The 25,883-nt window shown below is 38.9% G+C and overlaps 3 protein-coding genes across 12 annotated transcripts; 2 read left to right on the top strand and 1 right to left on the bottom strand.

Annotated features, from left to right (window-relative positions):
- The first annotated feature begins 6,083 nt into the window (after positions 1 to 6,083).
- LOC115671178 (signal recognition particle 19 kDa protein-like) lies at positions 6,084 to 8,293 on the top strand. Of its 10 annotated transcripts, none has more exons than XM_056320972.1 (7): positions 6,085 to 6,266; positions 6,480 to 6,718; positions 6,893 to 6,973; positions 7,059 to 7,098; positions 7,217 to 7,443; positions 7,535 to 7,634; positions 7,970 to 8,293. In XM_056320972.1, the coding sequence occupies exons 5-7, from the start codon at positions 7,267 to 7,269 to the stop codon at positions 8,098 to 8,100; spliced, it is 408 nt and encodes a 135-aa protein (XP_056176947.1). In that variant the 5' UTR covers positions 6,085 to 6,266; positions 6,480 to 6,718; positions 6,893 to 6,973; positions 7,059 to 7,098; positions 7,217 to 7,266; the 3' UTR covers positions 8,101 to 8,293. The 10 variants fall into 10 exon arrangements, with proteins under 10 accessions (XP_056176953.1, XP_056176947.1, XP_056176951.1 ...); XM_056320976.1 differs by having other exon boundaries at positions 6,893 to 6,977; XM_056320974.1 differs by lacking the exon at positions 6,085 to 6,266 and adding an exon at positions 6,279 to 6,378.
- A 2,849-nt stretch (positions 8,294 to 11,142) lies between these two features.
- Positions 11,143 to 14,899, bottom strand: LOC115671176 (uncharacterized). The gene is made up of 7 exons (XM_030592652.2): positions 14,571 to 14,899; positions 14,310 to 14,420; positions 13,669 to 13,737; positions 13,228 to 13,359; positions 11,871 to 11,948; positions 11,657 to 11,782; positions 11,143 to 11,567 (listed from the first exon to the last, which is right to left on the bottom strand). Exons 1-7 carry the CDS (start codon positions 14,781 to 14,783, stop codon positions 11,376 to 11,378), a joined length of 921 nt encoding a protein of 306 aa, XP_030448512.2. The 5' UTR covers positions 14,784 to 14,899; the 3' UTR covers positions 11,143 to 11,375.
- Positions 14,900 to 19,867: 4,968 nt separating this feature from the next.
- Positions 19,868 to 24,171, top strand: LOC115671173 (protein NDL1). The gene is made up of 11 exons (XM_030592645.2): positions 19,868 to 20,084; positions 21,356 to 21,455; positions 21,953 to 22,050; positions 22,192 to 22,280; positions 22,509 to 22,569; positions 22,645 to 22,731; positions 22,814 to 22,891; positions 22,992 to 23,048; positions 23,169 to 23,224; positions 23,339 to 23,474; positions 23,632 to 24,171. The coding sequence occupies exons 1-11, from the start codon at positions 20,025 to 20,027 to the stop codon at positions 23,857 to 23,859; spliced, it is 1,050 nt and encodes a 349-aa protein (XP_030448505.1). The 5' UTR covers positions 19,868 to 20,024; the 3' UTR covers positions 23,860 to 24,171.
- The last annotated feature ends 1,712 nt before the right edge of the window (positions 24,172 to 25,883 follow it).

The following is a 25,883-nucleotide window of genomic DNA, read 5'->3' as shown; positions in this document are numbered from 1 at the left end:
CCTTATTTCCCTCTATGTCTGTATTTTAGCAATAATCGATGTCCTATTTTTCTAAATGAAGCTGAAATTCGTCTTTCTATGTGTAGCTATTATCAATATCCTATTATTCCCTTTTTCCAGCACCACAGAAAATAGCTTGAATTGCTAAATTTGTTCCTATGATTTCGAAGAGATCTATTTACGCATAGTTTCACGAAGAATGGAGAGCAAAGGACTAAGAGCTTCCTAAGCTTGGCGGAGAAATTACTATACGTATGCGTGTATGTATATCTGTATTAAGATTGAAAAATTAACGGAATGGAATGAGTAGAGAAACATTAAAATCTATAAATCTGAAAATAATTGTTCAATCCAGGTTCTCTTGGGAAAATATCTAATTTGCAATATAAGAAATTCTTTAACACTAACCAAGAATCTTGTAGCTGTTCACATAAATTCATCTATCGAAAGAGAAATGCCTCTCTAAAGAATATACAAGGATCTTGTAAAAATGTTCTCGTAAATAATATGTTGAACCAAAAAAAATGTTATTACACATAAATTCTTTGGATAAGAGCTATGGAAGAAATTATATGAAACCCTATGAACTTTCAAGGTGGTATACGTTGGGATTGGTCGGTTCCATTGTGGGTCGGTCCCACTAGTAGGTAATTGGCATTGCATCTTAGGTATTAATCTAAGTTATTTCGTATAGCTTAGGTCTTGCATTAGTCATACCCATCATCACTTTCATGAATAAAAGTTACATTCATCATTGCATATTTGTATTCCGAGTCTAAGCTTGTAGAACCCTTCTCTCGATGAATGACGAATAAGGATCCATTTCTGTTCGCTCATGCATTCCGGGTTCTTTAATCTTTTAAATTATTTATTGAATGTTTTATTATTGATTGCGTTCCCGCATGGTCATCTCTCACATGTTAGTAACATAGGATGAATCAACTAAGGTTAACTGCAAAAACATTTTTGAAATAAAGAGAAAAGGTACCGAAATTGCATTAGACTAATCTAATGTAATCAATTGTCTGTACTCGTAAATCTCTAGTTCACAGAAGTAAAATGTGGGGGTGTCTAATCAACTCACAACCAATCAGTGGTTGCTCCAAAAGGCTTTATAATGATTGAATCGAGTACCAAGTTACGATTTGTAGAGCTTGGGAGAGTCCGTGCTGAGCATCAAGCTTAGTGAACCACTAGCCATCCCCTGATGGTTCACCTCTGGAAAAGTCGTGACAGTGCCAGTTCATCATTTTCTATTGGATCACCCATTGTGAGATTTTAAATAACCTCAGTTCCACAAAACAAATGTCTCCATCATTCTGCACTGATCCACTAATGCTTTCCTCATCGCCATTTAAATAATTGGGAACAAAACTTCGAAGGTTCCTCTGTCAAATTACACTCTGCAATGGAACCTTCAGCACAATTTCGATTGCAAACACGGGATTTTCTTGTATGTAAGAAGAGAGAGAGAGAGAGAGAGAGAGAGAGAGAGAGAGAGAGAGAGAGAGAGAGAGAGAGAGAGAGAGTTATTCATTAATATTTACCAGATTTGGAGGGTGTTGGCAGCTAAAGGAGGCGTCCAAGATCCCATTTGTATTCTCCAAAATGCCTCTTTTTATAGACACTTCTCTCTTCATTCTGTCCATACTTTTTCTCTCTACCCAAACTCTCCCGCATGCCTCTATCCTTTCAGTCGAGCTAGTATATTTTATATTTTCTTGCAATGAAATGGAGATAAGAGATATTCATATGATCCCAATCTCATATGAATGATTGCTTATCAATATTTCTGCATAAAAAATTATACAATTGAAGAGATAACATTTGGTAATTACTCAAAATGCCCTTTTTATATTCCATTAGAACCCTTGGAAAACATATGAAAAAAGAAACTTCACTATTCACATCAAAATTTGTGGAGAAATTCCCTATACATCCTCTAAGAAGTGAAACGAAATTCCTATACATCATTACTGAAAATGCTTATAAGAAAATCCCTATAGATCAAGTTTAAAGATTTGGAAATTCATAGAAAAAGAAATTCTAATGGAATACGTCTAATCCTCAAATGGCTTAAAGCATCCGACGAATACGTTTCATTTCTTGGGTCAAACGTTCTACTTCGGCTAAAACTTCATCCATTTCCCTAAAAGCTCAATCAGATATGACTTGTTGTTGAGTCAGCTTCTTGAGGATGTTGAGAATGCTAATCTTGAGCTCAGGTTCAATGCTACGATGTATCTAATCCATCGATGCATGGTGTGTCTTCGTATCTCCTTATAACTCCAATTTGTCGATCATGAGGATAGTGTTGGATGGAAATCCCACCACATGTTGATGATTCCTTTGACCGTTTCCTTCCCCAATGAGGTCCTTTTGGACAACTTCTTTGTAATAGTTAAAACAATATAACCACAGCTTGAGGGATGGTGGAATCTTTTGAAACGTACAATATTCATGATGATGCGGCTGCAAGATGGGCAAAGGTCGCGATATGAGCGAATGTCGCTTTGAGTGATGTCAATAGAATCAGAGTGTTTTAGAATGGGTGTCGATGGATGATGGGATAGAAGTAGGATAAAATACGACGAGAACCAATGCCTACATAAAATTACAAGCCGAGAATACAGGACTTTAGGATAGGAGAAGCTCACCACCAAGGCCTATAGTATATCATCAGCCGATAATACAATGCTTTTTTGGCTCACCACCAAGGAAGAATCCACCTTCCAAGGATATAGATGTCAAGTTAGGAGTTATCTACTCTCCAAAAATATTCACTCATACAGAGGAGAATCTCATATATTCTCAACATTCAAATTCATCGTCAAGGTAGGGAGAAAGATCCACAACATTGAACGTTGCTGAAACATCATACTCACTAGGGAGTTCAATCTTGTAGGCATTGTCACCAATCCTTTGCAGCACTTTAAAAGGTCCATCAGCCCTAGGCTTCAGCTTCCCGTGATGACCCCAAGGAAATCTTTCCTTCTAAAATATTGCCAAACCAAATCTCCTTCGTTAAAAGCTGTAGGCTTTTGATGCTTATTTGCTCTTTCTTGATACTTCGCATTGTTCTTTATTATTCTTTCCCAAATTTGCTTATGAAGCTTCTTTAGATAGTTGGCATGTTCCTCAGCATCCCCGCTAAAATATTGAGAGATGGGAAGTGGAGCTAAGTCTAATGGACTAATAGGATTTTTCCCATATACAATCTCGAAAGGACTCCTCTCGATTGTTTAGCTTGAAGAACGGTTGTAAGCAAATTCAGCTTGAGTCAGAGTAAGATCCCATTGACGTAGGTTACTTCCAATTAAACTCCTTAAAAGATTTCCCAAACTCCAATTAAGAACTTCAGTTTGCCCCATCGGTTTGAGGACGATCAGATGAGCTAAATTGAAGTGTGGTGCCTAACTTCTTCCAAAATGTGCGTAAAAAATGACTGACAAAGTTTGAATCCCGATCAGACATCATTGTCTTTGGAATACCACATAGTTTCACGATCTCTTGAAAGTAAAGATTTGTCGCATGTGTAGCATCCAAAGTCCTGTTACATGGAACAAAATGCGCCATTTTTTAGAACCGATCAACGATCACCATAATTAAGTCTTTGCCCCTTTGTGTCCGAGGTAAACCAACTACAAAATCTAGGCTCACATTTTCCCAAGAGGCTATTGGTACCGGTAATGGAGTTTACAAGCCATTATGTTTTGAGAATGGCTTTTGGCAATGTGACAAGTTCAGCATCGCTCCACATAACATCTTTCTTCATTCGAGGCCAATTAAGTTTTTCTTTGACAAGATAGAGGGTCTTGTCTCTTCCAAAATGGCCGGCTAAACCTCCACCATGGGCTTCATGATCCAAATAGAGAACAAACTCTTTGAACAATAGATAATGTTGCCAATGCTCCAAAGCTCTAACAATAGCATAAAATTCCTTATCGTAAGTAGAGTTTTTCTCGCGGGAATTATTCAACTTCTCACTAAAGAATGCAATAGGCTTTCCTCATTAGCTAAGAACCGAACCAATTCCCACATTAGAAGCATCACAATCAACTTCAAAGACATTATTAAAATCGGAAAGTGCAAGAATAGGAGCCTCAGTTACATTCCTTTTAAGGAGTTCGAAACTTTGTTGTGCCTCAACATATTTATCTGAATATTCACCATCCATAATAATATAGTTGCGTGATGGCATCTAAGGGCGCGAATGAAAATATTTCTCTTCCTCGGCCTTATTTCTAGCTAGTTTCTGAGAAAAAAAATTCTTTTTCCCTGACGAGTTTTTGAGCAAAAAGTAGCGTATGATAACAACACAATATTCTATTCCCGGAATAGAAATTCATTTGATAATGACACAAAATTTCTATTTCCGCCGGCCGGTGAGCAACCACGGCGGCGGCAGGCGGGTGGTGAGCGGCCGGCAATGGGCGGCGGCGACGGCGGGTGGCCGGCGAGCGGCAGCGGCGGGTGATGACGACAGGCGGCGGTGGACGGCAAGCGATGGATGGCAAGGGTGAGCAATAAAAAAGAGTTATTATTTCTGTTTCCATTCCAGAAATAGAAAAGTAGAATATTTTAACTTCTCATTTCTGTTCCATTTGTCGGAGTTCGAAGCATAGCAAACACCCTTGCACTTGCTGCAACTGTCTCCTTAAATCAACCAACTCCACGTCTCGTAGGCTTCTTTTTCGCGCCACAGGAGACTCAACATTTGGTCCACATTGATGACAACTAGTCATTTCTTTCTTTCTTTCTTTCTTTTTTTTTGTTTGTTAGTAGAAGTATGAATGGAATGCAAGTTAGGTTACAGAAGGAATCACTCAAATGGGTTCAACCTTGAGCTTTAATACCAATTCGATGTGGTTGCAAGATGGGCGAATGTCGTTTTGAGTGATGTCAACGGAATCATAGTGTTTTAGAATGGGTGTCGATATATGATGGGATAGAAGTATGATAAAATATGACCAGAACCAAGGTATATAAGACGTGCCACCAACCAAGAATCACAATTAGGATTGACGAAGTTTACCATGAAGGCCTACACAAAATCACCAGCCGAGGATACAAGATTTCGGGAAAGGAGAAGCTCACTACCAAGACCTAGAGAATTTCGCCAGCCGAGGATACAGTGCTTCTTTGGCTTACCACAAGGAAGAATCCACCTTTCAAGGATACAAATGCCGGGTTAGGAGTTATCCACTCTCCAAAGATATTCACCCACACATAGGAAAATTTCATATATTCTCAATTCGAACTCGTTGTCATGGTAGGAAGAAAGATCCACAACATTGAACATTGCTAAAACAGCATACTCACCAGGCAATTCAATCTTGTAGGTGTTATCACCAATCCTTTGCAACACTTTGAAAGGTCCATCATCGGCCCTAGGCTTCAGCTTCCAGTGACGACCCCGAGGAAATCTTTCCTTTCTAAGATGTAGCCAAACGAAATCTCCTTCCTTGCAAGCTACAGGTTTTGATTTTTATTTTGCTCTTATTCCTTAGGTGGATTCTTACGGGTGGTGAGTATTGCTCTTACTAATTACCTACGAATGGTGAACGACCTATCCATTTAAGTTATCATTTGTGTTACCTCCTACTTCTCTAAACTCTCTCTGGCATCACACGGACTACCCTTAAAAGGTAATGTGATGTAGACCCCATTAGTCCCAAGAGTGGGATCGGGTTGTCAAGCCTGTTAGTGAGGCGCACCTCAGAATTTCTAACCAACGAACATGCCATAGGATTCAACTTTCTTCAAAAACTTGAATCATACGGAGAATGACTAATATGAGAAGAATTTTTCCTCATCTCAGAAAAGTAAAATAGGATGACGCTCTTTGTTGACATTTAGGATTTTCATATCTAGTCTAAATTCCTTAAGATAGGAAACTAACAAAATTTGAAGTAAACATATAGGTGCTCTAAGAGGACCTACCCTTTTTTCTTGAATTTTTTGAGTGATATGAAGGTTTTGCCTAAAATCATGTTGGAGAACTTCTTGAATATGCATACTTGAGTGACAATGTAGATTATTACTAAGGGATCCATGGTAGGGAAAGACAACAAACCCAAAAAAAGCTAAGAGGAAGACTTTAGGAATTACACTACCCGCTCCCTTAGGTAAATTCAAAAAATGTTATTCTAGGAACGTGAAAGGAAGACCATTGGAATTTCCTTTAATAACACCTTTGAATCTGATTCGCGGCCACCTCCACCGCTATCGCCGACTTCGTGCTGCCCTGGTGTCGGTCTTCCGAGGTATACCTTCGCCAATTCTCCTCCTCCTTCTCCGGTTCTGATAGTTCCCGGAAAAGCTTAAATGTCGGGTCGAATCCACTCTCTTCCTCTGATTCCTACGGTGTATTATTTGGTTTGCAATCTGTTCCGGCTACATTTTTAAATTTCGGCGTACGATTTCAACTCCCCGTGCTTTTTGGGTGTAGTTATTGACGTGAATTTAGCAAATTGCAGAGCACTGTTTAGTGGGAGCTTGGGTAGAGGTTTAGAACTTCATATCATTTCATGAAGCTTCTGATGATGGGTGTTGCTGCATTGTTTTCTGATTTCTGGTAACTTGACTCTGCTCCCAATTCATCGTGTCGAAGTCGATTCTCTCGGTCTGCTTGGTCGCTTTCCGGTGAATCTGCAGCTATCAGCTGGCTGTTATCTGCACAATAATCAAGCTTACTGTGCTCACCGTATTCTAAATGGTAGGTCGTGTCGCCCGCGTCTTCGTGTTTCTCTAATTATGCATCTTTGCTGAATGACCCGTGATCAAACTTCTTTAACAGTATAGCCTGCTGTGTGCTCGACATGCTTCATTCAGCACACTTCTCAATCGGGACATTCTTCGAGCTGAAGGATTTGGGTGATTTCCATTGCAGGTTCTTTGGCCAAAGGGTGGTGACCTGCATTGAACAGAGCATATCAGACGAATTGCAGCAGAAGGGTACTGCACATCAAAAGTAGGTAGCCAGATAAGTCTTCGACATATTGGTGATGTCGCTTTTCAATTTTGTTATTGTCTGATTCCTTTGTTTTTCTGTATAGGTGCATCAGGCTTGTGCTCTCGCTTGCTCTGTTTATGTATGTGCGTGAAATAGTTAGAACACGTTCTCTGTTTCTTTGTCTGATACAAGCGAGGTGTGATGTTGCTATGATGCACCTGTTTGATATCCGGATGATTCACTGTCTTCCCATCTGTTCAGGCGATTCATAACTCAAATTTCTTCTTTGCCTGGGGTCTCGATTGTCACAAATGGAAGAGCAAATCCCGAACATAAAGAAGTGGGTCGTCCTCTACCCGGTTTACATCAACCCGAAGAAGACAATTGCCGAGGGCAGGCGGATCTGCGTGACGAAAGCATGCGAGAACCCCACTTGCATCGAGATCGGGGACTGTTGCAGCCGTCTCAAGCTCCGTTTTGCAATCAAGGTTCATTTGATAGTGGCTTCGTTTCTTGTTCCGTATTATGCTCGGGAATGTTTTTGGTGTGATTTAGAGACGTCGAAATGGATTGTTGCAGATCGATAAGACGTATCCACGAGATTTCATGCAGAGAGGGAGAGTGAGGGTTTTGCTCAAGAGAGAGGATGGGACTCTGTACAATCCAGCCATATCTTCCAGTAAGTTTGATTAGCTTCTGCATTAGATCTGGACATAGGTTCGTCCGGAATTGGTGTGCTGAATATGCACACCATCACAGAGCTCTGCATCACTAGTGCCTGCGAGTTGCTCTTGCTGTTGACATGGATTTAACAGAACAGGAGTAGTTTATCTTAGCCACAGCCAAATGTATGTCTTGTTGAGGAGTTTATCGCCTATCATGCCTAGTGGTTCATTTTTTGAGGAAGTTTTAATTTCCGAAAAGAGAAGGTCCTGGTTGTTGCTGGTTTTAGTCTAGGAGATTCTTATTCATGGTTATAGTGCAGATGTCGTAACTTTGAACAATGTGTTGCAGGAAAACAGCTCATGCTTCATGTTGCAGAGCTGGTTCCAAGACATGCTGGACGGACCAAGAAGCAAGAGCCAGCGTCCACCACAAGTACTGGAACTTCGAAATCCGGCAAAGGCGGGAAAAAGAAGAGATAGTCAAACGTTGTTGGGATGCATTGTCACAGTTTTAGTTCAAACGTTAGTGCATTTGGCAGAGGCTTTTCTTCTTCAATTCAAACGTTTCAGTTTGTGATTGTGAAATGAAATAGTATGAATATCAGTGAACTGATTGCGATGTACTTGAGCAGCTTTCCCTATTAATGAAACTTTATTTTATAAAAAGAATTAACTCAACTGATCGCAGTGGTGAATAGCTACATTCTGCTTTTAAGAATTCAACTGGAATCGTCAGTGCATAACGTAGAGGATATTTTAGCAGCTCTTCTTTCTTATTGCGTCAGTATAGGATTAAGTGGCTTTATACGCCACAAAGTTCAGGCGTATGTGATTAAGCAATATCTGTACTAAATGTAGAAGGCTGATGAAGGAACATCGGGATGCAAATTAAGTTGATAATCTTGCTTGAACAGAAGTTCACCTAGTGATGTTGAAGTACGCTGCTATCTAGCTCCCCACCAACTGGACAGCAATTTAGTTGATGATCTTGCTTGAAGTTGTCCATCCTTTAGCTCCTCTTCATAGCGAAATGATGCAGTTCAGTGTTAGTTTGGCAGCTAAATTTTTGAAGTGTTGCGTGCATACTCTTTGGAGCTCCTCGATAGTCACCTCGACCTTCTGTTTTCCCCAAACATCAATAGACGCATTTTCAGCATATCTCGTTATGCTGAAGGTGTTGATAAGCTTGATGTGAGAAATGCCAAAATGGAAGTAACTCTTGTGACAAAAGTCTAACAAGCACTGTTCCACACGAGCTTTCATAAAAAAATTAGTACACTTTTCTTTTTCTTCTTATGTCCTGTGACTTTGTTACATGTGCACTGACGGATTTAAATGTGCTTTATTCCTCAGTAAAACTATCGTATCTAGTATTCCGAGAAATACAGGCTCGAAGAAGTTTTGAAGGATGCTGCAATGAAAGACAGAACTGTTATTTTGACAAATCTAAATGAAGCATGGGCTGCTCCCAACTCCATCCTCGATCTCTTCCTGGAAAGCTTTAGAATAGGAGATGGAACTCGCAGGCTCTTAAAACATCTGGTGATTATAGTCTCGGACGAGAAGGCCTTTCTACGGTGAGTTGCTGTGCATACTTACCATGTCGCTCTAACAACTGAGGGAGTTAATTTTTCCGAAGAAGCATACTTCATGACCCCTAATTATTTGAAGATGATGTGGAGAAGGATTGATTTCTTGCGTTCTATTCTTAAGATGGGGTACAATTTCATCTTCACGGTATGTGAATATCCATCTCTTTTCTGATATACGTTTTACCTCAAGATATTTGATTCTTGATTGGGCAAATATAGATTACTGATTATTTTGGGCGAGTTTGTTGATGGATGAAAGAGAGAAAGATCACAATCACCATGCATCAAGAAAAAATGGTACTTGTGCTTGAGTTGTTAAGAAGCAATTTTGCCTGTGTTGTAATAGGTTGTAGCATATATTCGAACGTGAGAACTAGTTCACTTTTTGTTTGTGTTATGCCTAATCCACATGAAGACAAGTCACTCTACTGATATACAGTCTCCAACTTAAGATGCCATGCTCAACACAGCTCCTATCTAAGACGGTTGCAGATGTGCTATGTAGTAAATGAGCTTACTATGGTATGATATAAGGAGGCACCAATTCCTTCTTCCTCCTACCTTTGAACAAGTACCTATCACAGTATACTGCTGTTTGTGAAGATCAATAGGAAAAGCCTGGAAGGTACAGAGTTAGACCTAAAAGAATGTCTATTTGAAAATGTACAGAAACCAACAATCTCAGATGATTTACCTAATTGTATGGTGACATTGGTCAATTGCTGGTCTGGGAGACTTTGACAGCCTTAAACCTGTCTCCTCACATGTTGTAAGTGTGCGGCATAGGGTGTTCGAATTAGTCAAAAGCTAAGAGCACCGAGAAGTCTTCATTTTTTGCGAAGTTGGTAGTGATTCTGATTCTTGGGCTAATTTGATGCTATTAGCTGAGGATGAAAGCTAGTTTCTGCTGGAAAGCATACATATATAACAGAAAACTGGACAATCCTGGTTTTGGGCTGCGTTTGTTTGTTCGAGGGAAAGTATATTATGAGAATCTGTTTTCCTGACTTTGACCCGTTTGGTTTGCCGAAAATGATAAGTCAATTGAAAATACTTTCCGTTCAAAGAAAACATTCATGTATAAAATTAGAAAAGTGAATTCCTTAATCTAAAAAGGTGAAAACACTTTCCGAAATTGATCATCTTGAATTTGTTATTATTTTTTCTTTCTTTTTTTTTCTTTTCTTTTGTTTTCTTGTTCCTTCTTCCTTCCGGCCTCGGCTTATTTAGATTTTAACCAAATATCGAAAAATTAACTTTTTTTCCTGAAAATGACTTTATGGAAAGTATTTTTCAGAAATTATACATTTTCCGCGAAACAAATACACTATTGTCAAAGTTAGTACCGCAGTTCTCTTGTTAATGCAAACGGTTACTTTCCTTCTCAGAATAAAGAAACATAATAATTATAGCAACAATAGACTATGACAGAAGATGGATAAAAGGACAATGCCCCTTCCCACTTATTAGTTTGTTAGCCATTAAATTCTTTCGGGAGAAGTGAGTAGAAAATATTTTCATCTTTGATAATCAATAGACAAAGCTATCAGAATATATTCATAGATATGGTAAATCAGACATTTTGCTAATATATTCATAGAAGTTCTTGTCTAAAGATTTCTCTATATAAAAAAAACAATTTAAGAAAGTGCTTGTCGAATGCGAAGAACGGAAAAAAAAAAGTCTTGACAAAGCATTTATATTAAACGAAAATATTAAATATATTGATGAATATAGACCATGATAAGATGCACCTAATTTGCAAATTATAGTTGGAATTTTCAAAACTCTTCCACCTGCGTGGAATCTGGACTTTACTATGGCAAAGAGCTATCGTGGAAAACACAGAACAGAGTGACCGCAAGTTTTGGTGACTGCACAATTCTCTGAGGAGCTCTAAACGTGTAAAGATGTTCAAGATTCAAGAGGCTGTCGAAACAAGATCAAAATTCCGCATTTTCGTTCCATCTTAGTACCGAAGGAAACCGAAGCAGTTTTAAGGGGAAAGAAAAGAACATGTTCTGCGCTCTCAACCTCTTGGAACAACTCGAATCTTCCGCTCTTAAGGGCCTTGTACATTATATACCGATACACCAGCCGGACATGAAGATTATACCCTGGAGGCTCAAGTATTGCTTTCTTCAAAGGTCTGATATTCGGGCATTAGAGTTCTGACTTGCCAGTCTTTGAATTTTTCTTCGAGTCTGGTCTTCTAATCCCTCTCCACCATTTCTGTAATCGGAAGGAGACTTTGTCTGCATGTCTCTTTAATACTTCCCCAGTAGTTTTGATGCCTTCTCTTAGTTTCTGCTTCCAATCACCCTTACTGCTCTCCTTCTCTCTCAAAACTTTTCCCTGGGAAAGAGATGGTTCAAGATAATAAGCATAAACATTGTCTTTCTTGGGATGCAGAAGGAAGAGGACTTTTTCAAAGATCTGCATACCAATTTTGAGGGGAAGTGTCTATCCTCGTCTTCGTCTTCTTCTTCGTCATCTTCCACACCTAAGTTTTTCATGTTCATCAATTCGTCCCTGGAGTACATCTTCATGTTGGGTGCTCCCGGCATACCCTGTAGAGAACATAACCAGCATAAAGTCTGAATATAGTAAAAAAGGTGAAACAATGCGTATGACTTCAGGGTTGTAGAAAATGATTGCCTCCATCGATCTCATGATCTTCTCCATCTCAGCATCCTTAGCTGGTTTGGGCATAAAAGCTTCTCCGGGAGTCCTATCCTATTGCACAATATTCAGGATTAATATGTATAATCCTATTCAAGGATCAATTTGCAAACCAAACTAGAGGTCCTATATTTTGGAATAAGCTCCAAGATAGTGGTATCGATTAATCATTACTGTTTGAGAGGAGCATGAGTCAATGTGCACTCTAGTACCATACGTATGTGAAATATCCTTGTGATCTTATGATGTGCAATGACATTGACAAGGCATTTGAAAAGCAGAATGGTTCGTGTAAGGAGCAAGACAAACAAATAGGGGATAGTACGTATTAGACAAAAAGGACAAATCCATCCATATTATTTGAGTTCGACCATCTACATAAGCCAAACCACTGGAGTTCTGCATTTTCAAAAGAGATTATTCGAATACTGCTAACTCCATTGCTTTCTCACCACTTAAAATGTTCTAAATCTAAACCATATATGGCCATTGCTAACTAACTGATGATAGAATCGGGTTTTTGTATGGATGAAAGTCTAATGTCATCACACATATGCAGGTTTGGCTAGTTATGTATTTCCTATGTGAACATAAGTTGTGGAAAGTATAAAAAAATTATCATAATCGGGCTAAGCTTCAATCAAGGGCCATACGAGATCTCCATTTTAGGAGAGCATAAAATACGAAACGTCTCTGTTAAATAAAAAACGGACACCTTCCATTTTAATTAAAAAATTAAATAAAATGATGATAAGATTTTTATGGGGAACGCTTCAATCCTCATTGAAACGGAACGAGTTCTTGCTTATCACTTTGAATGAAAATCAGTCAATTCCTCGTAGATCCCCATCCCACCTTATTCCTCAACTTATTAGTCTCCACGTGATGGAGTTATAACTTAAGAACGATCTCATGACCGCATCGCCCTTGGGGAGCAGTAAAATTGCACAAGAATGATGATCATTCACTCTATTAAAATCACCACACCATTTTTTGCGAATAGTTATGGAATATATGAGAATGTGGTTCTTCAGTTATGTACCATAGATTTAGCTCCACTGCTTCTCTGCACTGAACTAACATATGTGAGACTGGACTCTCTGAAACTTCAGTCTAATTGTTCAGGTGATTGACATTCATATTGAAAGGTCTGAATTATCTACGTGATTTATCAAATAAAGGTAGAACATTATGTCGACATGATATTGTTTCATTTGCTAAGCCAGAAGATTAACACGGAAAGCAAGAGACAAAAGAGCAAAACATCGAAAATGTGTTTGTTCGAATAGCTAAAACCATGAAATTAAGTACTAAAAGCACGATAAAAATGTACCTTAGGAACCGGAGGGGGCTTGGAACTGCATGCTCTACTGAGGTCTTTACAGAGAAAATCAACCAGTGAATCAATTTGGGGCTTTGAGTTATATAAATACTCAGCAACATCAGTATCAGAGTAACCCATGACCTGCATTTTCGAGTTGAGGGAACAATTTTAATGTTGGTCTAGTGTCTAGTGCGATTCAGAAGTGAAAGCACCAATGCTTCAGTAGCATGAATTTCCACTCAGAGTAATCCAATTACTGAAAAGAACAAAGGAAGTTCATCCAGATATCTTCCGTCAATATAAAAGGCAAGGGACAGGGAAACAATTTTTGTGCAAGATCACATGGGCCAAACAGGTCGATTGAGTTTGATTGACAAGATGCCACCAAAGCAAAGATTCTGTATGAAACGATGACTTGAGTAATGAGTAGGTAGAGCACCAAAGTCTAACCTCTTGACAAGCTCTTTCGATAGTCTTGCACTCGGAATTGCATATCCCTTCAGTATCTTGGTCTACAAGCTGAAATAGAAGAAACAGAGATGAAAATGTTGTTGTTATGTCCAACACTCTCTCAGTCCACATTTTGGCATGCAAAGAAAGAAGCACATCAACATTGTTTGCACTATATTTGTTCGTTGAACTAGCCACATTCATGACGAAGCTCGCGACTAAAACAAACTGGCAAGAACATAGAAAAGCATAGAGGAAATAAAACGCGCCAGCTGGTATGTCACTTTCTCTCTATGCGAATGACAGGATGACCTCTAATCCTAACACGCAACATCCACCACCTTATAAATTGTTATTACAGTCAATCCCGCTTAACTCAGGCATTTGTTCGCCTGCTTTTTTCGTCAAGGTGCCAACAAAGCCCCACAGAAGAATGCAGTTCTATTTCGCGGCAGCCTTAGCTCTCACTTCAAGGAAATTTCTCAGGAACGACAACAGATAATCTCGTCCATCTACTAAGTTTTAGTCCTGGTGCTATTCCGGTGTCCACATGTATAATGCTGATATCTGATGCCGAAACGTGCATAAACAGCAGAGCGAGGGACACCAAGCATCCGCATTAACGACTGTATAGTGTATACCTCCAATTTATCCCCTTGCTCGACGATATCAATCTTGAGCATCCAATCAGCTTCCTCCTTCTTCAAATTACAAACGTTCTCGGCGATCTCAATCACTTCATACTCCGAGATCTACCAATCACCAACAACCAAAAAAGAAAAAAACCCAAAAGAACCAATCAAACGCCAATCAATCCGAACAAAAAAAAAAAACCAGACCCACCTCCGGAAATTCCGCGAAAGCAGCGACCCCCAGCACCAGAACACGAACAGAGCCCGTACCTTTTTGGGAGAGATCCGGGCCTGCTTCTGCTGCACCTGGCGATGCAGCTGGGACGCGAGCCTCTCGCAGACTTGGCACCTTATGAACGGGACGTCCTCCTTCCGGGCGGCGGAGGCCGGCTTCTTGGCGCACTCCGCGGCGGGAATCCATGCCCACGCGAGGACCATGCACAGCACCGCGGCGACGGACGCGGCGGCGCTGACCTTCGCCATGCCCGTAGCGCAACTCCGACGGCCCAGTTAGGCTCTGGGATCTCCCGATTCGATGGAAGCTCCTCCGGTCGAGAGGAAGCGAAGGGAGAGCTTCGATGGCGTTCGTTCGAGAGGGAGTGGGAGTGGGAGTGGGGGGAGTCGTGCGAGTGACGGGAACGGTTGTGCGCGAGACCGACCGTATATTCGGAGAAATTAAGGGTTTTACGTGTTCCGCCGATTCTGATTGGCCGCTCCGTGTCCACCTGTCACAGTGGCGGGACCCACCTGCGAAAAATTCCTTCTTCCATCTTTCGGCGCAAGGAAGATCAGTTACTTGGCATTTCCTTCTGCTCTTCTTCGTCGGGCACTTGTTGGAGCACTTGCACATGATCTGTTCGACGAAATTTCGCAGCGAAACAAGAAACACGCGATGCTCAAGTGTCGTCAAACGTGTTGCCTCTTTTCTCTGTAACTTTCACGAGGCTTCTTGTTCGGAACTTTTAATGGCCCGATGATCCGGCGGCTCTCGTGTTCGAGCCGTTCTGCTCGTGAGGCTGTTCCGGGGGCGGAGGGGGCTCGGGGGGTTTCGCGAAGTTCGCTTGATACACGTTTGTGGCCCAATAAGACTCACGTTTTGCTCTGTATCTCTTGCATTTCTTTTTGCGATTATTTATACGGTTACCATTTCTATTTCACTGGAATTGAATCGACGAAGAAATATATTTCAATATAATCAAAAAGATGTTCCGCCGGAGTTGAATCTAACGACGAAATACTTTTCGAATATTATATAGATCGATGAGTAAATCGACAAAGGCTGCGAAGGGTCCTCTGTTGATTTTGGATAGGAAAGTATATAGCAAGCGTTTTTTTTCTTTTGGTCGAATATGACAAGTGTTTAAAGGTATGAAAACTGGAGGCAATTGCGACCAGCCATTTTAATTGTGAAAAAATAAAGATGAAGATAAATTTGTAAAGAATATTGAGTTCCGTAATTGATATGGGATTTACAGAGAGTACACTAGGGTATTTTCAACCCTCTATCGACAATTACATAAGGCGGTATATATGTACTATTTGAAAAAACAAAAAACTTTTAAATCTTATCTGCGATTACTAGAAGTGACACGATTTCCTATTATCTAGCAACACTTATCCACAAAAAAGTTACATCCGAAAAATATTGTTACTCAATGACTTTCTCCGGATAAAAGTTCTCGTCAATAACTAATATATGATGTTGGTAACTTTATCAGAGAGCTGTTAATTCTCTTCGAGTTGTTGATTGTTTTGTTTATATATTACTTCCCTTCACCAAACTTTGCTCTTATCAATCAAGTATGTGAGAATGGAATCTATCAAGACAACACTGGAATTGAGCTAAAAGTGACGATGGTCCATGATTGGAACGATGCTTCAGACGGTATGAGATTCTGATTAGGATATAACACCAGAAAGCATATAGACATCGATCGGTTCATCAACTTCACCAGCAACTTTCTTGCTAAGCTAATTTAATTATGTGGCAAAGAGAATATTTTTGCGTAGAGGGTTTGTGTTCTTTAGTATCCTTCTAATAAACTATTTAAAGGGTTGGTTTCGATACCGTTTAATAATCGAGCTACTTATCTTGCTCAATTGGATGATAAGCGGGTCAGCTCATACTTCTTGATGGGTAGTTAAACATTCTGTCTCTGCGCTAACTAAAGCATACCAAACGAATGATTACGCAAGCACAGTCGACCTCCGTCTGTTTCGCGAAGAATAATTTATTTGAAAAACATTTTCCTAGAGCTGATCGCTTGCATCGTTCGTAAAAATGAATGAACGGAAAAAAATATTCACAAGTCCACGAAAATATTTAGACATGAATTGTTATCGACAATAAAAATGTCACGCCCGAACTTCCTCGCGGGCGCACGACATCCCGCTACGGCGTTAAAATGCGACGTCCCCAGATCACCGACCCTTCATTTTATCCTTTAGTACGCATGAAGCGAACACAACAATTCTGACAACAATAATAAACGGGGATAGCATAGGAAAACCGAGACATAACAAAAGCCATTTTAATATTCATACCGGCCAATTATTATCTTTTCAATTAAATACGCGTGTGTCTGAAGTGCTCACAAATGCCGATAACAAACCAAGTGTCACTGCATACGCAAACAAATAATCAATTCCTGCAAACTTCGATGCCAAACATGTTTATCAACCACGATGCATCACTGTCATTCTTGGCATACCCACAAAAATAATTTAATCCCACAAATTTTCGTTGAAAACTTCCATTCTAAACAATTAGCCATCTAATCAATTTAATACAACAATTCACGCCATAATCGTCACCATACAAGCTGAAAATCATAATTTGAGATTCAAGATTTTTCCGAAATAATAATAAATAACCTCGGAAATTAATTAATTAATAATCTCCGAAAATAATTATTTTCTAAAATTCGAAATATTTTCTCAAATCAAAATCATTCAAATCATTTGCTAAAAATGCCAATTTATACGGTAAAATCCAACATTGGCATCACAATTAACGTTAGAAAATTTTCCGAAAATAATACTATTTAATTTTCGGAAAATAATTATTTAATAATAAAAATAATAATATTTAATTCGGAATTAATTTATTAACTAATAAAATAATATTTAAATTCCGAAAATAATAACATTTCATATAATAATCAATAATAATAAACTAATCAATAACTTATACCCTAAACACAATTAATTAACCACTAACCCACAATTCACGTTTTATAAATCCCAAAAATGTGCCAAAATTCGGAATGTCACAAAAAACATTTCTCGTTGGTTAATTATTCCAAGCGATACAAGCGATCATTTTTAGTAAAATACTTTTCGAATTATTCATTTTCCACGAAACAAACCGAACCCGGGTCTTTCTAATTTCAAGAATTGCAATGTTCGACATTTTCCACGCATATTGTATGCTTAGCCGGTAATTTCAAGAAATCTGGTATCCTCCGAAACTTTATTAATATATTTATTTAATTCCAGTATCCATTTTTTAACAAACCATTTTAATGAACTTAAATTTGGAATATGTAATGATTTATTTGTTTTCTCTTTGAGATGACGACGTATCATTTCTAGATTTAACATTTATCACGTGAAACAGTGCATGTAAACTCAATTGATCTCACCCGTTCACATGAATCTCACTCGAGAATGAAAATAGTAAAAAGAATGGAAATCACATTTTGCATCTCTTCAATCCTGTCTAAGCTCGATTATTCTTTTATGCTATATTTTTAGGGAAAATGACATGAATGGTACATGAACTTCGGTTTAATGTGCAATGTCGTTCATGAACTTTTAATTTGTTCAATATGATTCTTAAACTTTGGCCTAATATGTAATGCCGTTCCCGAATTTGAACTATTGGTAAATATTCAATATAATCCCTAAACTACGTGAAAATATTTAAATTTATCCTTTCGTTAATTTAAGTTCACGGAATCTACTATTTGGCGTTCAATCCGTTAAGTTTGAATGGTGGACGAAAAAAAAAAGGTTACACGTGAATTATCCACGTAAGATATTCATCTCAAATCAGGTACAAAAATTTCTGCGTGGGATAAATTTAAAGTCCCTAATTTGTTCCCTTCCTTTTCTGAAGTAGATAAATCAAATGATGAACATACTGACTCATCATTTTCAAAAGTCCATCTCAGTATATAATAATATACGTCATCAAATTATGTCCAAATTATCGTTTGAGCAAACGAAATGACTACATTAAATATTTACAAATTGTTCAGAGATCACGTTACGCAAATTAATATACATTGGACCAAAGTTTTATTGCCGCCCGAATATTTTATTGAGTCCATATGAAAGGGCAAGCAAAACTCCCCAACTTGGGGGGAGTGTTGCTTTAGGCCCAATCAAGACCTGTGAAGTGTCAGGGGGAATAAAGGGGCGTGGGCCACACCGGGGCCCCACCTCAAGTGGCATCCAATGACAGATGTACAAAAAAACATCAAGGCAAAAATCCAATGACCAAATTAACCAACAGGAGTAAAAAATTAGAGAGAAGAAGGAGAAAGACAACTGCACCAAGTCAAAACCTAGTGATAGGGACATGCCCAACTCCATCATTTGCTCCCAGTCAAAAGTTGTGTAAAAGAGACCGTCTTGAGCACCCTCCATATTTCTGAAGGTAAAAAAAAAAACACACTCAAGCCTAAATTGACCCATAAATAAACAACCCTTTTTTTTTTAATCTCAATTAAGGAAAAATGCATACTTAGATTAATTTTCCTCCACTATGGGAATTCTTGAAACCACTGTTTGTCGAGAGATCCTCGTTACTTCATTTAGATTAACTGAATATACCTACCTTCCTCCCTAGAATCAACTTGGGAAGCCATTAGTTTAGAGGCCTTTAATGCTGCTCTTCCCACCATGTCAATTTAACGAATTCTCGAGAAATTTTTAAGATTTTTTTTTCCTTAAAGGTGTTATTGCGGGATTGCAATTTTCCCTGTGACAAGTGTCGTGATTTTCATTTGGCACGAAAAATGATGACGTTGCCTTCTTTTTTTTTTTTAACACCGGGTGCTCGATTTCATTTTCGCGATATATTCCGAAAAAAGAAGAAGAAGTAGGAGTTGGATTGCACGTACTATTTGCATAGGAAAGCAAATAAAGTTAAATGAACCATCTTAAGGCGGAAATTATGATGAAGTTGCTAAAAGGGTAAGTAACTCTTTCGGTAATTTAGTTCAAATTAGTAAAGGGGAGATTTTTCTTCTTTGCTCGAACGTGAGCGCAGCAAGAGCAAGAACAGATTTTTACTTCCTTGTTTGCTTCGCAGCATTCCCAAACGACTGTAGCAGATCCAAGATTATCTTATTATTCAAGGGAACGAGGTGAAAGAACCCAACAAAGCGTATCCCCGAAATTTGACCAGAAGAAAGAGAAAACGACAGCTGAAAGATCACGAGGTGGTGGGGGCAGGTGCCGTAATTTCGGTCTGCATCGAGGTCATATGGAGCGTCGGTGGAGGGAGGGAGGGAGGGACGGGCGCGTAAGATCGCGGGGACATATTTAGAGGGAGAGAGAGAGAGAGAGAGATTGGGTGTACAAAGTCGTTGAAGAGAAGGCGAAAAAATTTTCTTGAAGGAGAAACTTTATACAGAGGGAGAGAGGGAGAGGGAGATTCGTTGTTGGGTTCTTGGGTTTGAACGGGGAGGGGAGAGAGGAGGGCCTCCCAGGGTCATGGGAGGGTCAAGCGAGTCCGTCCCCGTTGATGTGGAGAAGATCTATCTCGGTGGAAAGGTACCGTCTTTGTCCCGGACTCGCAAATGTTTCGTAAATGGGTCGTCGGATTCCGGCCTGTTGTCGAATCGGGTGTCGACCCAATCCTGCATTTCCTTCGTCTGGAATCTTGATTCCTCGGGCGTCGCCGCTTCGGATGTTTTTCTGTTGTTTCTTTTTGTGGGTGTCGCGAGCTTTGTCGAAAAAGCAAGACTTTGGGGGGGCTGCATCTGGAATTTTGCTGGTGTTTGCCGCGTTTTTGATTGCTGAATATGGCAGGAGATGAACAAAGCCTGGAACTTTTTTGTCGTGTTAACGCTTTGTTAACAGGACGAGAGAAAAAAGTCCACGCTTCGTAAGCTTGTTCTTCTTTTGTTCTTCTTTCTTTACCTCAAGATGTAAAATTGAAGCAATGCTTTGTGTTTCTTCTTTTTTTTCGCCGATTAGAATGGAGGGCTTCTTCGTTCGTGGATTTACATTTGGATTCTAATTTTTTTCCATTGTATTGATGTTGATATCTGCCATAGCCCTTTCAGAGCTTGCTTCTGATCTGATTCTGGACTTGTTTTTCCCTGTTTTCATTGGTGTTTTTCTGCATTAGTACAATTGAAAATTCTCTCATATGCTAAAGTGGTCTATTTTGGATGCCTTATATATATTTGGATTGTATGTTCCATGATCGGCCTGGTATGATGGACGTGCTTAATTACCCTATCGGGCTTAGCTGTTGTGCTTTGATCTATCGGATACCTTGCTTAATGTTTGGTGATTTCCATGTAGGTTATTTGATATCAATGTTTTTCTATTTCGGTCATTGTGAGTTGCAGCCCGAAGTGTTGCTCTCCTTGTCTTATAATGTCTTTGTTTTTTTCTAATTCATCATAGAATGCCTTTTTTCGTGTCGTCTTTCTCACTACCAATGATTGAAATTTACAATTAGAATTTTGTGCCAGCTGTTTCTTCTACGTTGTTATGTGGATGCGATCTACCGGATAATTGCATGTACTATGTAGGGAGCCCTTCTATATGGGGCCGGCGAAACGGACAAAAGAGATTTCTTTCTTTATTGAGGATTTCACATCAATGTGGTGCATTGACTTAAATACTGAAGTTAATTTACTGATTTGAGAACATGAAATGGTGACATTTTTTGTTCTCATGCTAAACGGAAGTGACCTTTTATCTGTTGTTGAACAATTACTCTACGAACTTTTGTTTAGTTCTATAACTGGTAATAGTTTGTCTATGTCCGACTCTGAACATTTCTGGCAATTCTATTTGTCTTTTACCAGGAACATCTCATTCAAACTGGTTCCGGTTCAGTCTCTGTTATAGTATATGGAGATCCAGATAAGCCAGCATTAATCACCTATCCGGATTTAGCTCTTAATTGTAAGTGTTATTTAGTTAATGTGTTTTTTCCTTGTTTCATTTGTTATGATCTAAATGTTATCTTACCTCTTTTGGAAAGTTAGCCCCGTTACTGAAGTGTCAAGAGTAAAGATGAAGTGCTGCTTTGGTTTCTTAATGCTTGTTATTTATGTAACATTTTGGTCTGGAATGCACCCATAATACAGGTGCAGTGCGTAGATGCTCGTGTCTTAATATTGTGTTTATGACTTCCTCTCTCAGTTTTCTTGAATGGATCGTTCGCTTTCTTATCCATTAATTCTAGTGAATTTGTTTGGTACCTTGTGAGTTTTAAGATATACCGATTTTTGGTGCAACATCCAGGGTAAATTTTGTTGCAGAAGTTTTCCTGAGTCCATATTATACTTGTTGCATCTATTTTCTTCTTATGTAGTTATTCTTCAGAAGGTGTTTATATGCAATCTTTGAAATTTCTCTTTTCTTAATAAGCTTTTGTTTTCCCTGGATTTTCGTATCAGATATGTCCTGTTTCCAAGGATTGTTCTTTTGTCCTGAAGCAGCTTCTTTGCTTCTCCACAACTTTTGTGTCTATCATATAAGCCCTCCTGGACACGAGGTCTGTAAATTTATAGATTTGGGAGATGAAATGTTCATTATGTAACTTCATTTTGTTCTATCTGTATATGTATTGCACTGATTTTCTTAGTGCCATTATTAACGTGATTCCTTCATTTGGACTTCCACAAGTGTTTTGCAGTTGGGAGCCGCTACAATTTGTCCAGATGACCCCGTACCTTCCCTCGATGGTTTAGCTGATCAGATTATCGAGATCCTAAATTATTTTAGGTAATTATGGGTGACGTTTTTTGCTGCTTCCTTTCTATCTTTATAGCTGAAAACTGAATAATCTCTGTCTTTGGGGTTGGTGAATATTTGTTAGCATGCTTAATTATTGCTAGTTATAGCAAGAGACATAGAAGGGTATTTCCGGGCTATGTCCTGTTATTCTTTTTAGCATCTTCTTCCTTCTGTATTTATGATTTTGTTGCTGATCAAAGCTTATCTTATTATTAGGCTCGGTGCAGTTATGTGCATGGGGGTCACTGCTGGTGCTTACATCCTCACCTTATTTGCTGTATGTATTCACATGAAAGTAATTATAAGGGACTTTAACACACATGGTGCTTATAGACTTGCTTTTGTATTGCAGATGAAATATAGGGAGCGTGTTCTTGGGCTAATATTGGTATCACCTTTATACAGAATTCCTTCTTGGAGTGAATGGTTTTACAATAAGGTCCCATTTAAACCTTCTGCTTATTGTAGTCTAAGGATGTCAGCTAGTTCCTCGACATAAAAAGCTACTTATGACTTTTTAGGTTATGTCAAACCTGCTATATTATTACGGCATGTGTGGATTGGTGAAGGAGTACTTGCTCCAGCGGTATTTCAGCAAGGTGTTATGATCTTCTAATCTTCTTTTTCTAGTATTATTTGATGACATCAAATAGGCTTTTTCCTGGTCTACTGAAAGTGAAATTTTTTAAATCATAACAGGAAGTTCGAGGTAGCAGTGAAGTTCCAGAATCGGACATAGTTAGAGCTTGTAGAAAAGTAGAGCTCTTTAACTGATTCGCATCTCTCTCTCTCTCTCTCTCTCTCTCTCTCTCTCTCTCTCTCTCTCGCAAGCACACGATGTATTCTTTGTCATAATTTTCATGTTTATGTCTTCAGTTGCTTGATGAGAGGCAAAGTGCAAACGTATCGAGGTTTCTGGAGGCAATTAACGGGTAAAAGCAGAAACAAAAATTGTTGATTGTGTCCGAATGTTTTGGCATGTCTGCCATTTCCCTTTTAACTTATTTCCTCGAGTGATTCCAAGTATCCCTTTCAACTACTTTCAGAAGACGTGATATTACCGGTGGATTGAAGAGACTGAAATGCCGAACGCTAATTTTTGTCGGCGAGCATTCTACTTTTCACTCCGAGGCTATCCATATGATGTCAAAGCTGGATAGGAGATACAGTGCCCTAGTTGAGGTACTTCTGTTCGCCTTTTGCCTGCATAAGAATTCTCATGAAGCCCTTACTCTTCTTTTTGTAGATGATTCTTATTTATGGTTGATAAACGTTCCGAGGAAATTGTGGATGGTCATATGCCCTTATTAATAAGTGTTGTTTTCAAACTGGTGTGCAGGTCCAGGCTTGTGGATCGATGGTGACAGAAGAGCAGCCACATGCAATGCTGATCCCCATGGAGTTCTTCCTCATGGGGTACGGATTGTACAGGCCGTGCCAGTTCAGCGACAGCCCGAGGAGCCCTCTCAGCCCGTCTTGCATCTCTCCCGAGCTCCTCTCTCCCGAGAGCATGGGCTTGAAGCTCAAACCAATAAAGACTCGTGTCGCTCTCGAGGACTCGGATTGAACCAAGTGGGGGTAGGATCGGATCGGAATTAGGGTGTCTTCGAGTTATCGCTTGCTCGATATTTTTTCTTCGTGTTTCTTTGATTTTTGATTGGTTCGGAATGGGAAGGGTATACAAGGTCAGTTGGGTAAGGGGGGGAGGGCAATGTAGATAGGTGGTGGAGGTGGAGGAAGTCTAGGGCAAAACACACAATTCATTCATTTGTAGAGTCAATCATAAAGGAACATGGGCTGTCTAAATGAACCAGAACTTTCATATTCATTTAGGACAAGCAATCAATCATAGAAAGGAACAACTCTCTCTTTCTTTCTCTCTCTCTGTCTCTCTCTCTCTCTAGAGTATAGGGTATGCTGGGTTTATACATGGAGAGTTAATGCATGTGCATGTGTTGACTCTCTTGATTGGAGTTGCTTTTGATGAATTCAGTCTAGCAGGCTTGCAGTGGTCCACGGATGTAGTAAATAAACCGGACGGAATCCGGACCGGGAATAATGGTGGTCGATTTCACGCGGATCTCACCATAATTGATGATTCAAATTGAGTTTAGTATATATGTTAGGTTCATAAATGCTTCATCTTGAATCAAGGACTGCAATTGGTTTTTTTTTTTTTTTTTTTCGAGAAGGAAGGCTAAGAGTATTATCGAAGCTTGGGCAAAGCCAAAACTCTCGCAAAAATTCCAGTCAATTCAATCTTAATCCAAGATTGGTTAAGATTGTGTTTGTTTTGTTGAAAATGAATGAAAAAATCGTTACTTGTATCGCTTACAAAGATAAATAAATAAATAAATAAAATATTTGCATCGTCTACTAAATAGATATCGAGAATGAAAATATATTCACTAACTAATTATATCACGTGATATAAACGATCATTTTAAAAAAATATTTTGGAAATATTACGAATAATTATCTTAAATTCTATATGGGAATATAAGTATAATCTCAAAAAGATTATGACGTTTTGCATTATATAAAAGTCAAACGTGCAAAGAAAGAGGCTAGACATTTTTTGTAGACGTTTGAAAGGTTGTGTTATTTTGTCTTGGATGCCAAAGGTTGGTTGGGGCTTTTCTCGGGATTTGGCCCTAAGGAAGTGATAAATTCAAGAAGCAAAATGACAGCTTAAATCCAGCCCTACCGACGAACACAAATCGACCCACAAAAGCTTAACGTGCTAGAGTTAAAAATGTCTGTTCTATCATCTCTTGGTCAAACTCGCAAATGCCCATGTTTATTTATTTGACTCCTCCTCTTCTTCTTTCTTCTTTTTCTCCTTTTTTGGTAGATGAATGAATGGGCTAAAAATGCCAGGGAAAAGTTTTCATTTCAGTTTAAGATAGAAGAACCATCAGTAATTCAAGATTTATAGGGAAAAATTTTCTGAAAAGTTTTAACCCTATTGCATTTTTGTCAATTCAGTCATAAGCCTTTTAATTGTGCCAATGAGTCCTTAACCTTTTCACATTTTGCCAATTAAGTCCATTCGGCCAATTTTGATCGAAAATTGCTAACATGAACGCCAACCGTCTTATGTGGCACGGCCAGTGGCCGGTATTGACTTGGACAATTTTTAATAATATTTTAAAGCCCGACAATGGTTGACATAGGGAAAAAGAAAAAGAAAAAGAAAAAGAAATTAAAAAGAAGGAAAGAGAACAAAAGCAGAAACGGAAATTTAATAAAAAAATATAAAAATTAAATTATTATTAAAAATTATTCACGTCAGCACCGACCGTCCTAAACTGGCCATGGTAAGTAGGACGGCCGGCTTCCACATCTGCAATTTCCGATCAAGACTTAATTAACAAAATGTAAAAAGATTTATAACTCAATTGACATACTTAAAAGATTTAAAACTGAATTGGCAAAAATGTAATATGTTTAGAACTCTTCGATTAATTTTCCCAGATTTCTGGTGTCACGGTTCGACGAGACCGGCGTCACGTCGACATACGTCCGAAGGTAAAATCCAAAGTTGCATGCGTTGCATGTTTTCGACAGTTCCGTGGGCTTTTGCAGAGC

This window comes from Syzygium oleosum, unplaced genomic scaffold (assembly GCF_021117445.2).
Source record: "Syzygium oleosum isolate NSW1041296 unplaced genomic scaffold, Sole_v2.1 Sole_v2.21, whole genome shotgun sequence".
NCBI classification, from domain to species: domain Eukaryota; kingdom Viridiplantae; phylum Streptophyta; class Magnoliopsida; order Myrtales; family Myrtaceae; genus Syzygium; species Syzygium oleosum.
This window is presented reverse-complemented; position numbering and strand designations above follow the sequence as displayed.